The sequence below is a fragment of the Paramisgurnus dabryanus genome, chromosome 18, assembly GCF_030506205.2.
Source record: "Paramisgurnus dabryanus chromosome 18, PD_genome_1.1, whole genome shotgun sequence".
Lineage (NCBI taxonomy): Eukaryota > Metazoa > Chordata > Actinopteri > Cypriniformes > Cobitidae > Paramisgurnus > Paramisgurnus dabryanus.
This window is the reverse complement of record NC_133354.1, coordinates 29923313-29935705: the sequence shown is the minus strand read 5'-3', so window position 1 is coordinate 29935705 and position 12393 is coordinate 29923313. Positions and strand designations below refer to the sequence as shown.

Sequence of the window (12393 nt, the reverse complement as noted above, 5' to 3'; positions counted from 1 at the left end):
ATAATGTACAGGCAGAATAAGTCTCTACAGGGTGGGGACGCAAAAGGGATTAATGTACGATAATTAGCTGGCTGTACATCAATGCACTTCAGGATGTAAGACCTTACATACAGTACAGTTGTAAAAAATAGCAATGTACTAATAAAAATGAAAAGTGCAGAAATGTTATAGTTTATTTCCTTATTTCAGATATTGAAAACATTACACATTTAATTCCAAATCAAAGCATCAACAAAGCTTATCAAGTCTATCTTGTTCTTTTAAAGAGACAAAGTATAAATCTTTCTCTTTAGACACTTTTAACTAAAGAAATTTCTTAAACTGAACAAGTATGGCTGATTCCCAAACATTGCTTGTTAATCTTAAGTCTAAACTAAAGACCCATCTCTTTAACAAAGCATTCACTTAAACTTAAGCTCCTAAGCACGTGACCCATGCTGGCAAAATAAGTGTGAATGCACACAGTGTAGTTATACTAAATCCTTTGATCTTTACAATGCTATTTATACATTAAGTGAAGATTATTAGAATACACACATGAAACACGTCAGGCCCACCCTTGTGAATCAGTTGGCTTATACAAGTTTTTAACATTTTAAAAGTAGGAAAAATAAGAAAGTAATATGTAACGTAATCCATGTAAAAGAATCTGTAACAATAAAATAGTAACTACTCTGATTACGAGTATTTTAAATGAATATATGTGAGTTGTACCCAAATATTTGCACAGTTTAGTTAGTTGTGTTGTTGTATGTATTCTAAATACATCGATGTAGCATGCATATTAAAATAATATTGTGTTCTTAATTTGACATTGTCAGATTGTGATATAATCTGTGTAAGGTTAGTACATGTTTTGTACATTAAATGATGGGTACCTAATTTTGAAATCTGCTTAGGGCCCCCAAAAAGCTAGGGCAAATTAGTCAGAAGGCTGCCAGGAAATGTCCCAGTGATCCCAATGATCGGGGCATGGACCAACAAATTTTTTCTCTTACTTGTGGGATTTGTGTCAAAGATTGACTGGTCAATCGCGGTTGACGTGTTGGCGACTACTGATCTAGATTAGAATAAATATTTTACAGTTTTTCTTGATTGCTAAAACACTATAACCAGGCTTTTGAACTAAAATTTTAAAACCATAATGCCATTTTTCAAGAAGCACAATCATTTTGCTGAACTATAAACACTACTCCCCTGCTTTAACACATCACTCAGATTTGTTGACATTTTACTTCAAAACTCTACACACAAATCCCTACATTTCTCAGTGCTTACACAATCTGATCATACGGAAAGCACTAGCATTCAATACTGTTCACTCAATTCAGCACAGCTTAGGCTCACTTAGCAAAGAATTACCAAGGTGGAAACACTAAGAGTCAAAATTGAACACACTTCAATCAGATCCTTTAATAGATAGATAAAAGGGCCTGAATCAGTTCACTGAGCTTTGGAACAATGGATCCACAGAGAAATGAAGGAATAGGTCGAAGAGGAGGAGGAGGAGGGAGAGGAGGAGGGAGACAAAGGGCAAGGTGACAAGCAGTCTCAGTTGAAATTCAAGCCACTCTAGTTGTCCACGTCCTTGTCCATGGTATGACTATGAGGGAGGCTGAGCAACGAGTTAAGCCTAATTTGAGTCACTTCACTGTTGCCTCCATCTTCAGAGCTTTCAGGGAGGAAACAGATAGGTGTACTTACAGTAAGACTGCTCTGTACAGTAACTTTAGTGTGCATACACTGTTGGACTATGCTACTGGAATAAAGAAATGCATCAAATTGCCTTCCATACAGATCAACATATCAGTAGATGAATGCCAGGGGTGGATCATGCAAGAGGATTTTACCTTCGCTGTTTGGCTATAGGACCAATATAGCCTGTGATGTGGATGAGATTCGCTGCCCTGACCCAGAACTAAGACGGGATGTTGAATAATTAAAAAAAAAAATGTTTTACATTTGTGCTGTGTAGCACATGAATGAATATAAATGTGCTGATGAATTCATCGATTGTGTATTTTTTGGTAATGTGCAAAGGTTTTTGAACAGGAGAACCACAAGCAACTTTCCAGTTTTGGATATATTGTTTTGAATTTATTGCACCAGTGTGTAATACTATGTTGTAGTGTGTGTGTGTTTTTGAAAGCTTGTGTGTGATGTCTGAGGGAAAAGATTGGTTTTTCATTAAGAGTGAATGGTTTTAAGTGTAGAGAATCATTTTGATCTGAAAATATGATGTTTGGAGTATTGGGTGAGATGTTATGCAATTGTCTTTACTGTTTTGAGAATATGAGGCATAGTTTAAAGAAATGTGTTTAAGCAACTAAGAAAAACTGTAATAGATTGACAGCCCTAGTTAAAATACATACTGTTTCCCTCAAACAAAATTACAAATTTTTTCCTGAGCGATATTTAAACGATCCAGACGTGTCTGTATTTCGATGCGCTTTCTACTGACATCAGAGTCCTCACACAGGATCTCATTCACTTGTGCACCATCCATTAAAGTCAGCATCTCAGTGCATAGGAGGCGAGCCGTCTCCTTCAGCATGAAAAAGAGCATCATCATGGGCAACTGGTCAGCCATCCGCTGCACCACAATCTGAAAGAAAGTGTTTAGACATGGTTGAAAACAGCTTAATAGGACATGTCCAATTTGATACTGCTATAAAACAACTTTTTTTTAAATGCTAAAATGGCAAACATTGTTAACCATTTGTTGTCACACCTGATAATAAGCCTGAAGCATTTCAGTATACATTAATTTTTTATCAAAGCCAGGAAGGTTTTCTTTTGAAAATTTCTCCTTTTCATCCGCTTGGCAAATTTCATTCAAGAACTTCAAGTAAATAGCATCTTGAGTATAGATCATGTTCTCCATTTCAAACTGCTCCAAGATTCTCTGCTCTGCTTTGGCTTGCTGCTTTAAATGAATGTTGTCAATTTTGTTCTATGATTTAAAGTGAAAAAAAGAAATATATGAGTATATACCAACTGATAAGAACATAAAACAATTGCAAGACCGTTCTTCATATTTTTCATATTTACCAAAGTGACATTTAGAAGAAAAGGATACTTCTGGAACCACTGACGAGCCACGTCAGCAAACTGCTTGTGGATGGTTTCTTAAAGAAATTCAAAGAGGCACATGTTCAAAAGCTTTACGTTTTATAGTTCCACTAAGCCAAGCAAGTTTGTTCCATTAAAATCTTTGGTTTTTATCATCACTCCTCATTGAAAATAAAGATGTATGATTCTACCTTTTATGACATCGAGTGTCTCTATAGAAGGCCTCTTGAGATTTTTTACATGTTGCCGCAAAATATTCTGAAACACTTTGTAGTTGCTGAAGCCAAGCAATTCACTTCCTCTGAATTTCTGTCGGTGCACCTTAAACTCTGCAATTGTCTTGTGAACTTGTTTATGGACAAGATACATTTTCATTAGACAATTTAACAAGCACTTACAAGATGGGCTACTAAAATACAAGACATATATAAAAGCAGTAAATTCTTAACCTAACAGTATGTTTTTGAAATGTGTCAAGTGTATACTGACAGAAATCCACAGTAGAGATAAGATGATCATTCCACTTCTCGAATTCAGCCCGAAGCTGGACAAACAGGTTATCTTCACTGATCAACTCCCCGAATGACAAGTCCTTGATCGTCTCATTGAAACCCATTAACATCTGGGAGAATAGCATCATTTTTATAACATGGATTTCAAGTGAAAGGGGCAAATGTCTATAAAACTAAAATGCTAGTTTGCTCTCAGATGCTGCTGGTTGAAACACTATTAAGTGTAGCAAAACTTAAGAGCGTTTACACTTAAATTTACACTCAAGCCCATAATGTGAAAACCTGCAAAATAAAACCTTTCGGTGAACCTTGAAATTTGGACTCAACATACTGAGTTTAGAGACTGTTTGTAGGCAAAAACCATCAATGTAGTGGTTTCTTTGGAAATGTAATAGGTTACAAATGACAAGTTACACCATTTAAAATGTAATAAGTAGTTAAGTTGTGTAGCTATTTCAATTACTTTAATTAAGTAATGTAACATTTAGATTTGACATGCGATAATGCATCTAATTATATTTGATTACTTTTCTACATTTCTAACAAAGGTTTGCAACTGTTAATCATTTTCAACATTTAGACCAGGCAGGATTACCCTTACATTAGTACTCAACACACTGATTACTCCAAGACTTTCAAAATACTTCAAGTGAATTAAGATTATAACATTTTAAAGCACAACAACCACAAAATCATAATTTAGCAGCTCTTTTTACTTTTAAGGCACAAAAGAGGATGTTTGCTTTATACATTTTTGCAATATTACTTGAAACTGTCTTCACTGAAAGTAATATTATTAATATACATCATCTTGTGCACGAGTTTTGGGAGGCGTTCCCTAGAAATGAACTGTGAAGGAGGGGGGCTGTTCTTACGCATGCGCTCATTTCTAAAACTCAGTAATGGTCTTTGGATTCTCAGTCAGCAAAAACATCCTCTTTTGCGTCTTTAAGATTATTTTGATTCTTCGAATCTTTGCATAGCTATGACACGAAACACCAGCTTCTATAAAAATTATTTGAAAGAACTGCTGAATATATCAGTATATATGAAGAATATATCAGATTATAGCCTAAAGATTTGCATTGCAGTGTGATTTGCAGTAATTGGCAGACATGATGTGCTATAAATTCAAAATAACCAATCAAAAGCATCAGAATTCGCGTAGATGACACCAAATGCTAATTAGCATAATCAACAAAGTAAGAATACATTTAATGTCTGAGTTTTTAATGCACTTTAGAGTTTTATTTCTGGCAAACTAGACCTTTGACTTAAAACATTTTGTTTTACTGACATATAGCACTTTGGAAAACTCTCCACGTGTAAGTCTATAATCTTTTGTGTGGTTAAATTATTAAATTCAACAAACTTACTGTAATTAGAAAGGCTCTTGTTTCCTGAGGTTCAAGGGGTGGTCCAACTTCATACTCTTTGAGCTCACCCCTTAGCTCCCACAACTGCTTCTTAATTTTTTCAGAGAGCAGTGGCAGTGATTTCTAGTAGGTGAAAATCACATAAAATATAATAACAATGCAAAAATAAAAACTAGAATTGCATTTTCTGAACAAAAACAGCGGTGCTTAGAAAGCAGCATAATGTTAATAAATGAGGTAAGTTTAGTTGCTTTCGATGGTGTTCATGCTATGGGAATGCTTTCATGTGCATGTGTGAAATGCAGGAATTTACTGACCAGTGTCTGAATCAAGTCACCTAAATTTACTATTACTATAAAGCATTAAGCTGACACAAGCTGCGTTTCCTTTACAGATTTGTGCAAAAATTATGCAATATTGTCTAAATGTCGGTAGAAACCTATAGCAAAATGATAGCGTTTCCATTAACCGATGTTAAGCATCTTTAGCATAATTTTGTTCTCTTGCGATAAATCATACCAAAAACCATGGCGCGGGTGTGATTAGTAAGGATTTTATGGGGCAGAGCTGGCTGTTTGACATCCTCCGTGAGTAACGTAGTACGCTCAGGGCTGCTGAAAGGAAATGGCACAAAACTAACAATCCCGCTGACCTCTGTTACTACCAGTCACTTGTGTCTTCTTTTTCACCACCGCTAAGACATCATACTTCACCGCAAAGGTAAGTAACGCTCCCAACACTTAGCAGCTATTCAAAACTTTCAATTCTCTGCCAGGCCCCCCTCCCGCTTCACCCACTTCCTCATTGTCAGCTGATGACTTTGCTAAGTTTTTCCACTAACAAAACGTCTTCCATCAGCAACCAATTTTCCACACCACTAACATCAGAACAAAGTGCACTTACATCTAACATCTGTTTCTCCTCTTTCTCTCCGCTGACCGATACTGAATTTTCTAAACTTCTCTCCATCCACCCCACCACCTGTTACCTTGACCCAATTCCCACCCATCTCTAACAGGCCATTTTGGATACACTTGCACTGACACTCAAACACAACCTCAACCTCCATGCTCACTGGTACATTTCCATCCACTTCTAAACGGGCCCTGATCACACCATTGCTTATAAAAGCCACACTCAGCCCCTCTCTCACAGACAACTATAGACCTGTCTCATTCCTTCCATTCATTGCCAAAACACTTTAAAGAGCAGTTTTGAATCAGGTATCTTCCTTTCTATCATTGAATAACCTACTTGATGACAAGCAGTCAGGCTTTAAATGCAACCACTCCACCGAAACAGAACTGCTGTCGTTCACTGTAGCATTATAGCTAGCGAAGGCGGAATCCAAATTCTCAGTTCTGATTCTGCTAGACCTGTCGGCAGCCTCTGACACAGTCAACCATCAGATCTTACTAGCCACCCTATATCATCGCTAGGGATCACTGGTACTCCTTTTCAATGGTTTAAATCCTATCTCTCCAATAGATCCTTCAGGGTGTCATGGAGGGGCACATTATCCACAGCCCACCAGATCCTCACTGGGGTTCCTCAGGGATCAGTGCTTGGTCCACTACTTTTCTCCATCCACACAACATCCTTATGACATTTTTCTGCTACTGCTTTGCTGATGACACACTCTTCTTTTCCTTTCACCCAGACAATACCACCATAGCAGCATGCATTACTGCCTGCTTAGCCAACATCTTGGCTTGGATGAAAGAAACACCACCTCCAGCTGAACCTTGCAAAGACGGAGCTGCTTGTATTTCCAGCAAAACCCAAGATAAAGAAAGCTATATCCATTCAACTGGGCAACACAACAATTACTCATTCCAAACTTGCCAGAAACCTCTGCATAATCTTTGATGACCAACTGTTCTTCACCAACTGATCATGTTGATTTGGATTAAACAATATCAGTAAGATACGTAGCATGCTGCACAACTCCTAATCCAGGCCCTGGTAATCTCTAAATTGTACTACTGAAATGCTTTCCTTGCTGGCCTTCCTGCACAGAGCATCAAAACACTCCAACTGGTTCAGAATGCAGCAGCTCAACTCATATTCAGAGCCCAAAAGGGCTCATGTAACACTACTTTTCATCTCTCTTCACTGGCTACAAATTGAAGCATGGGTCAGGCGTATAAGTCACTACTGCTCACTTAAAGAACATTCACTGACACTGCACTGGCATACTTTCACACTTTCCTGCATTCCTACACCCCACCCAGAACCTTACGTTCAGCAAAGAAGCGGCGCCTTGTTTTACCTTCACAAACGGGCATTAAATCATGTTTTAAATCATGCTCATTTTCCTTCACTACTCACTACTCCCACTTCCTTTAGGAGTCCAATCAGCCACATCTCTCGCTACATTCAAAAAACAATTAAAAACTCATCTTTTCCAAATTGATATTGACTGTAGACACACCTCTTCTATCTAAAAAAACTTTAACTAACTCTCTTTTTCTTTCAACAGGTATTGTTTTGGAATTGTAAAAGCTTGTAACTTGGTATAAGCACCTCTTGTATTATTGCCTCCTTACGACAAATCGTTTGATTGTTTTCTTATCTTTCTAAGTTGCTTTGGATAAAAGTGTCTGCTAAATGTCTAAATATAAATGTAACTACGTAAACTCTTGATGGTTCAAATGGAAAGTTTCAAACAAAATTGAGGATTCTTCTTTTTCCTATTCATTCTTCCATATTAGAAATATTGCCAGATTGCGTTCAATGCTGTCGTTTATTACTGCTGAGAGATTGATAAACACTTTTGTGCTTTCCCATATTGATTACTGTAATGCCTAGTTAGCTGGTGTGTCAAAAGCTACCATAAACAGAATGCAGGTTTTGCAGAATTCGGCTGCCAGAATCCTTACTAGAACTAGTATACGAGACCATATTAGTCTTGACACTGGATTCCCATTAGGTTTAGGGTGGACTTTAAATGTTTTATGCTTACAAGGCGTTACATGGTTTGGCACCTTAATATTTGACAGAGCGTTTAATTCCATATCCAAAACCATATCCACTCCAAAATGGGATCTGTGCGCTTTTTCTTCATTAGCCCCAAAATTGTGTTGTTTATTTTCCAGTGTATTGTGTCTCTTTAATTTTAATCTTTTTTTGTGTGCTGTACCTGTCTTTGGACCAGATTTTTTTCCCAATTGGTTCGTTCCGAACAGAAACAGTATTTTAACGTTTCCGGTTTTCGGTTCAACCCTAAAATTGACGTTCCTGAATCGTTAGAACAAAAATAAAGTTCCCGAACCGGTTAATAACGTTTCATGTCAGCTGTGGGACATACAAATAAGTAGGCTGATCATTAGGACATTAAACTTAAATTATTAGTCTACATAATTTTCCTTAACTCTCTATCTTGTCATCAAAAATTAAAAAAGGCTACATTATGTAAGCGGCATAACTGTAATTCTGACATGAGTGCACTTAAACACGCCCACACACATTTCCAAACGGCGCTCTGGGAAGAAGATGCAGCATAAACAGTCGCTCCACATAAAATGCAAATTACATTGTCTTTCAGTGCTTTATTTACCAAATGTATTTTAATGGACTACAGTATGAGACACAGTAGCGCAACTCTCTCTCAAGTTTATACATCAAGAGTTCTGATCTTTGAAGGGCAGAGTTGGACTGGACACATTCAACCGCATGTGTGTAAATTGCTCATTTTAGCATCTTTTAGCGGTTAAATTGTTTAAAGATTGTTACAAGCTTTTGAAGCACGTGCAAATGATCAACTTTCACCCTATTTAAATTTGCGTATTAATCGGCGAATCGCATGCGAGCCGAATTGTCGGTTGTGATCTGTACAGATCATGGATCAACTGCGATCCATTAGACCACTAATTAGTATTAAAAAACAAACATCTTGAGATACTTGGTAGCCTACAATATTAACCTCTTATGATTGAGACTTGGGCTTGAGTAGGCTACTTGCTGGTGGCAAGCTCTCATTTCTCCGATGAGTCAACGACGACCGGAAGTGAACTTCATCGAGTATTGCACAGAAATGTTGTCAAAGTACGAAAAAACAACGTTATTAACCGGTTACCATTATTTTAAATAAACGTTTCTGTTCCGGAACATATCTTTTTTGAAAGTTTCTGGCTTCGTTTCTGTTTCTTGCAAAACATCGAAAGTTTCTGGTTTTCGTTTCCGTTCCGTGAACCGGTTCAAAGCCTTGGTGCTGTATGTTTGTTGCTTTAATTGTTTCTGTACAGTGCTTTGAGATGTACAGTAGCCTACTGTGCAAAAGTCTTAGGCCAGTGGTTCTCAAACTTTTTCAACGTGCGGCCCCCCTTGTGTACGCTGCATTCCTTCGCCCCCCCCCCCCAAAGAAAATTTATGAAAAAAAAAGTACTAGTACTAGTCTTATGCTGCCTTCACGTGCTATCGTAATTATGGTAAATACCAAAATCCCACTTGGAAAATGCACATGAACACCCCTCATGTGGTATTTTCCACTGGGCAACTCGTAAAATATTTTGATGCCCGAGTTGCCGAGATGAGATTACCTTTGACCTTTTCAAAATGGCGGAGAGCAGCAGCAATGTCGTGAATGGTTGAATGACAACAAAAGCAATGGTAAATACCAGTTCACAAATTGAAAATGCACTTGAACGCAGCAAACTGGTAAATTCTAGTTCACAAATGGAAAATGCACTTGAACACAACACGCTGGTAAATACCAGTTCACAAATGGAAAATATCATCTTTCCCATAGCACGTGAAGGCAGCATTAGTTAAACCTCATTAGCATTAAGGGTGGGAAAACAGGTTTGAAACTATATAAAGTGTTAAGACTTTGCTCAGGGTTCAATCTGACTCCGCTGAACCCAAAGTACGACGTGCTTCGGTACTGCTACCACAATAAACAACTTCATCAAGATTTTCTACGCCCTCATCTTTTTTTCTTATATATTTATAAAAAAAGAAGCATGCAAAAGATTTATTAACAAAAAGAAGGTGGACTGACTAAATGGCTGAAATAATTGCAGGAGTGGAAATGGAGATGAAAAGACATTGAGGAATTTTAATATGCAAGGAACTGCGGGAGAGATTTTAAGACATACTTACTTTGATATGATCAACAAGATACTGGGACAGTTTGGTTCCAAGACATTTAATTGTAGCTTTGTCCTCATTTAGTAGACAACTGAAGAAATACACATTTGTATAGTGTTTTAGTCCAATCTGATAACAAATTAATTTGATTTAAACATTAACTTGACCTTGCTTATAAGCTAACAGCAATAGAAACCAATCAACTAGTTTAAAAAATGCAGAATTCGGTTGCTGCCTTGTGCGTTGAGTTATCATGGCAAGAATAAAAGGACAAAAAAGTAAATTTAACATTAATTTAAAGAAAAAACATTTTTTTCTCCAGATTATTACCTGAAAACCTCATGATTTTTGAAGAAGTCTGTCTCCATTTGTGTGGCCTTCTCCAGAGACATTTTCTCATCAATTTGCTTTTGGCCTCTACACTTCACCATGATGTAACCTTTGCTGAGAGGGATAACTTTGTTCTGGACAATTGACAGAATGTTTTGCTCTGTGCCCTTGTCTATGAGATCCGGCTTGGTCAAAATTGCTGTATTAAATGGAAAAAAGTTATTTTGTAATACTTTTAAACAGATAGCAGATAAGTAGTTATTTTGTTGATAAGAACAAATTCTTTTAACCTTATAGTCCTTCACATTTACTGTGCACAATTAATAAAGTTAAAATCTTTCCAAAGAAGGAGTCGACTCTGAATCGATGTAACGAGGTGAAAAAAAATAAAACATACTTTTACTTCTTTACACTGTGCGGCGTTCCTTCGTTACTGTATTTTAATTAATTATGAAATGTGTGCAGAGATCAAGAGAGTTTGTAAGGGGGTGCTGACCCAGTGGTGGCTAAAGGCCAGGAGCAGTGCTTTGAATTTGATGCGAGCTGCTATAGGAAGCCAGTGTAACCTGACAAAGAGTGTAGGGACGTGCACCCTCTTTGGGTAACCATGGCAATAGTGCAGTCATCTGGACAGGACAAGAGCCTGGACTAGGACTAGTGTAGCATTCCCATTTAGGAAAGGTGTAATTTTCCTAATATTGTAAATATTAAAAACGAAATTATTTGAAAAAATCCCTAATAATAAATGCATGGTATACTGCATTGAAGTTAGCATAGCTAACGGTTGCATAAATACTTATTTTTACTTCATGACGACTCTGCTGTGTTCAGTGGCTTGTGAAAATGTAAGCACCATACCTTGCAGTCTTACTGACAATGTGTCCAGTATAAATAAAATTATCATTATAAAACGGGCAGTTCTGGTTCTTCATTCTGATTGGTTGAAACGCGTTCTAAGCTGTGATAAAATACACCGGAAACCTCACTGTTCAGACCACATTACATAAGTATCACTGCGCCACTGTTGCTGCGTACTAATTTATGAAAATAAACACCACAGTCTTGTATCATATTTTTAATTTGTCTACAATTGCACAATTAATGGCGATATCCAGATAACTGTCAATAAATATTGTTGAGTCATCTCGTCGATAAAGAGAAAACGTTGTCTGAGGAGTTTATAACTCAAGTTCATACGTCCGCTATTATCTACTGAGTGGCGATCTTACCCAACTTAAACACTGACGCATTCACTCAACACTGAAAACACAGTGTGTACGTTTTGATGGCTCAATCTGATCTCTTACAAAAGTTATTCACAAAAATGGAATTATCTCTGCTTTTAGCTGAAAATTTGAGAGGTGATAAGAGAACAAATGAAGGTAGGATGAAACGTTTTTTGTTTGAAAGCGGATGGTCTGTTCTTTCATTTGATATTTTATGTTTATTTAAGAAGATAATTTTTCTGCAAGGCATTAAACTAAAACTGGGTGGCAACTTAAAAAAAAAAACGCTGACGGGGAAAGAGTTCAGCATACTTCCAAACATATTTGATCATCACTTCAACAGCACAATATAAATGTTAATGTATAAATTAGATAAATGGTGATTTATAAAATAAACACCACAGTCTTAAATCATATTTTCATTGTGTCTTTGCTGCATCTGTGTTGGTTGGGAACTGCGCTCTCTTTCAGTCACACTTGATTCTGAGGAACTACTTTGTTTGGCGGAAGAGTAATATTTGTACTAATATAATTACAACTTATTTGTGTTTTATTTCATAAAATCCCTCTAACGTTATGCATATGAAGTAATCGTTTTATAAACGCAATAAACCCCCTCGAAGCAGTGGGGTTACAGTGCATTTTATAACAGCTAAGGGGGTTTTAGGCACTCCTAAAACGTCGTGCCTAACAACGCCCCTTAGCTGTTATAAAATGCACTGGTAACCCACTGCTTCTTGGGGTTTATTGCTTTAATAAACATATAAAACAAACTATATATGTCTA

The 12393-nt window shown here is 37.0% G+C and overlaps 1 protein-coding gene across 1 annotated transcript in view; it reads right to left on the bottom strand.

Moving 5' to 3' along the window:
* Positions 1-47: 47 nt before the first annotated feature.
* Positions 48-12393, bottom strand: part of LOC135776721 (interferon-induced GTP-binding protein Mx3-like) — a 32088-nt gene continuing 19742 nt past the window's right edge. Inside the window, exons 6-13 of the mRNA XM_065287594.2 lie at positions 10382-10580; positions 10064-10142; positions 4961-5083; positions 3562-3694; positions 3264-3419; positions 3052-3128; positions 2732-2953; positions 48-2605 (exon numbers count right to left, since the gene is read on the bottom strand). Coding sequence (XP_065143666.1) covers positions 2381-2605; positions 2732-2953; positions 3052-3128; positions 3264-3419; positions 3562-3694; positions 4961-5083; positions 10064-10142; positions 10382-10580 — 1214 coding nt within the window. The 3' untranslated portion in view covers positions 48-2380. The remainder of the gene's footprint in view (positions 2606-2731; positions 2954-3051; positions 3129-3263; positions 3420-3561; positions 3695-4960; positions 5084-10063; positions 10143-10381; positions 10581-12393) is intronic.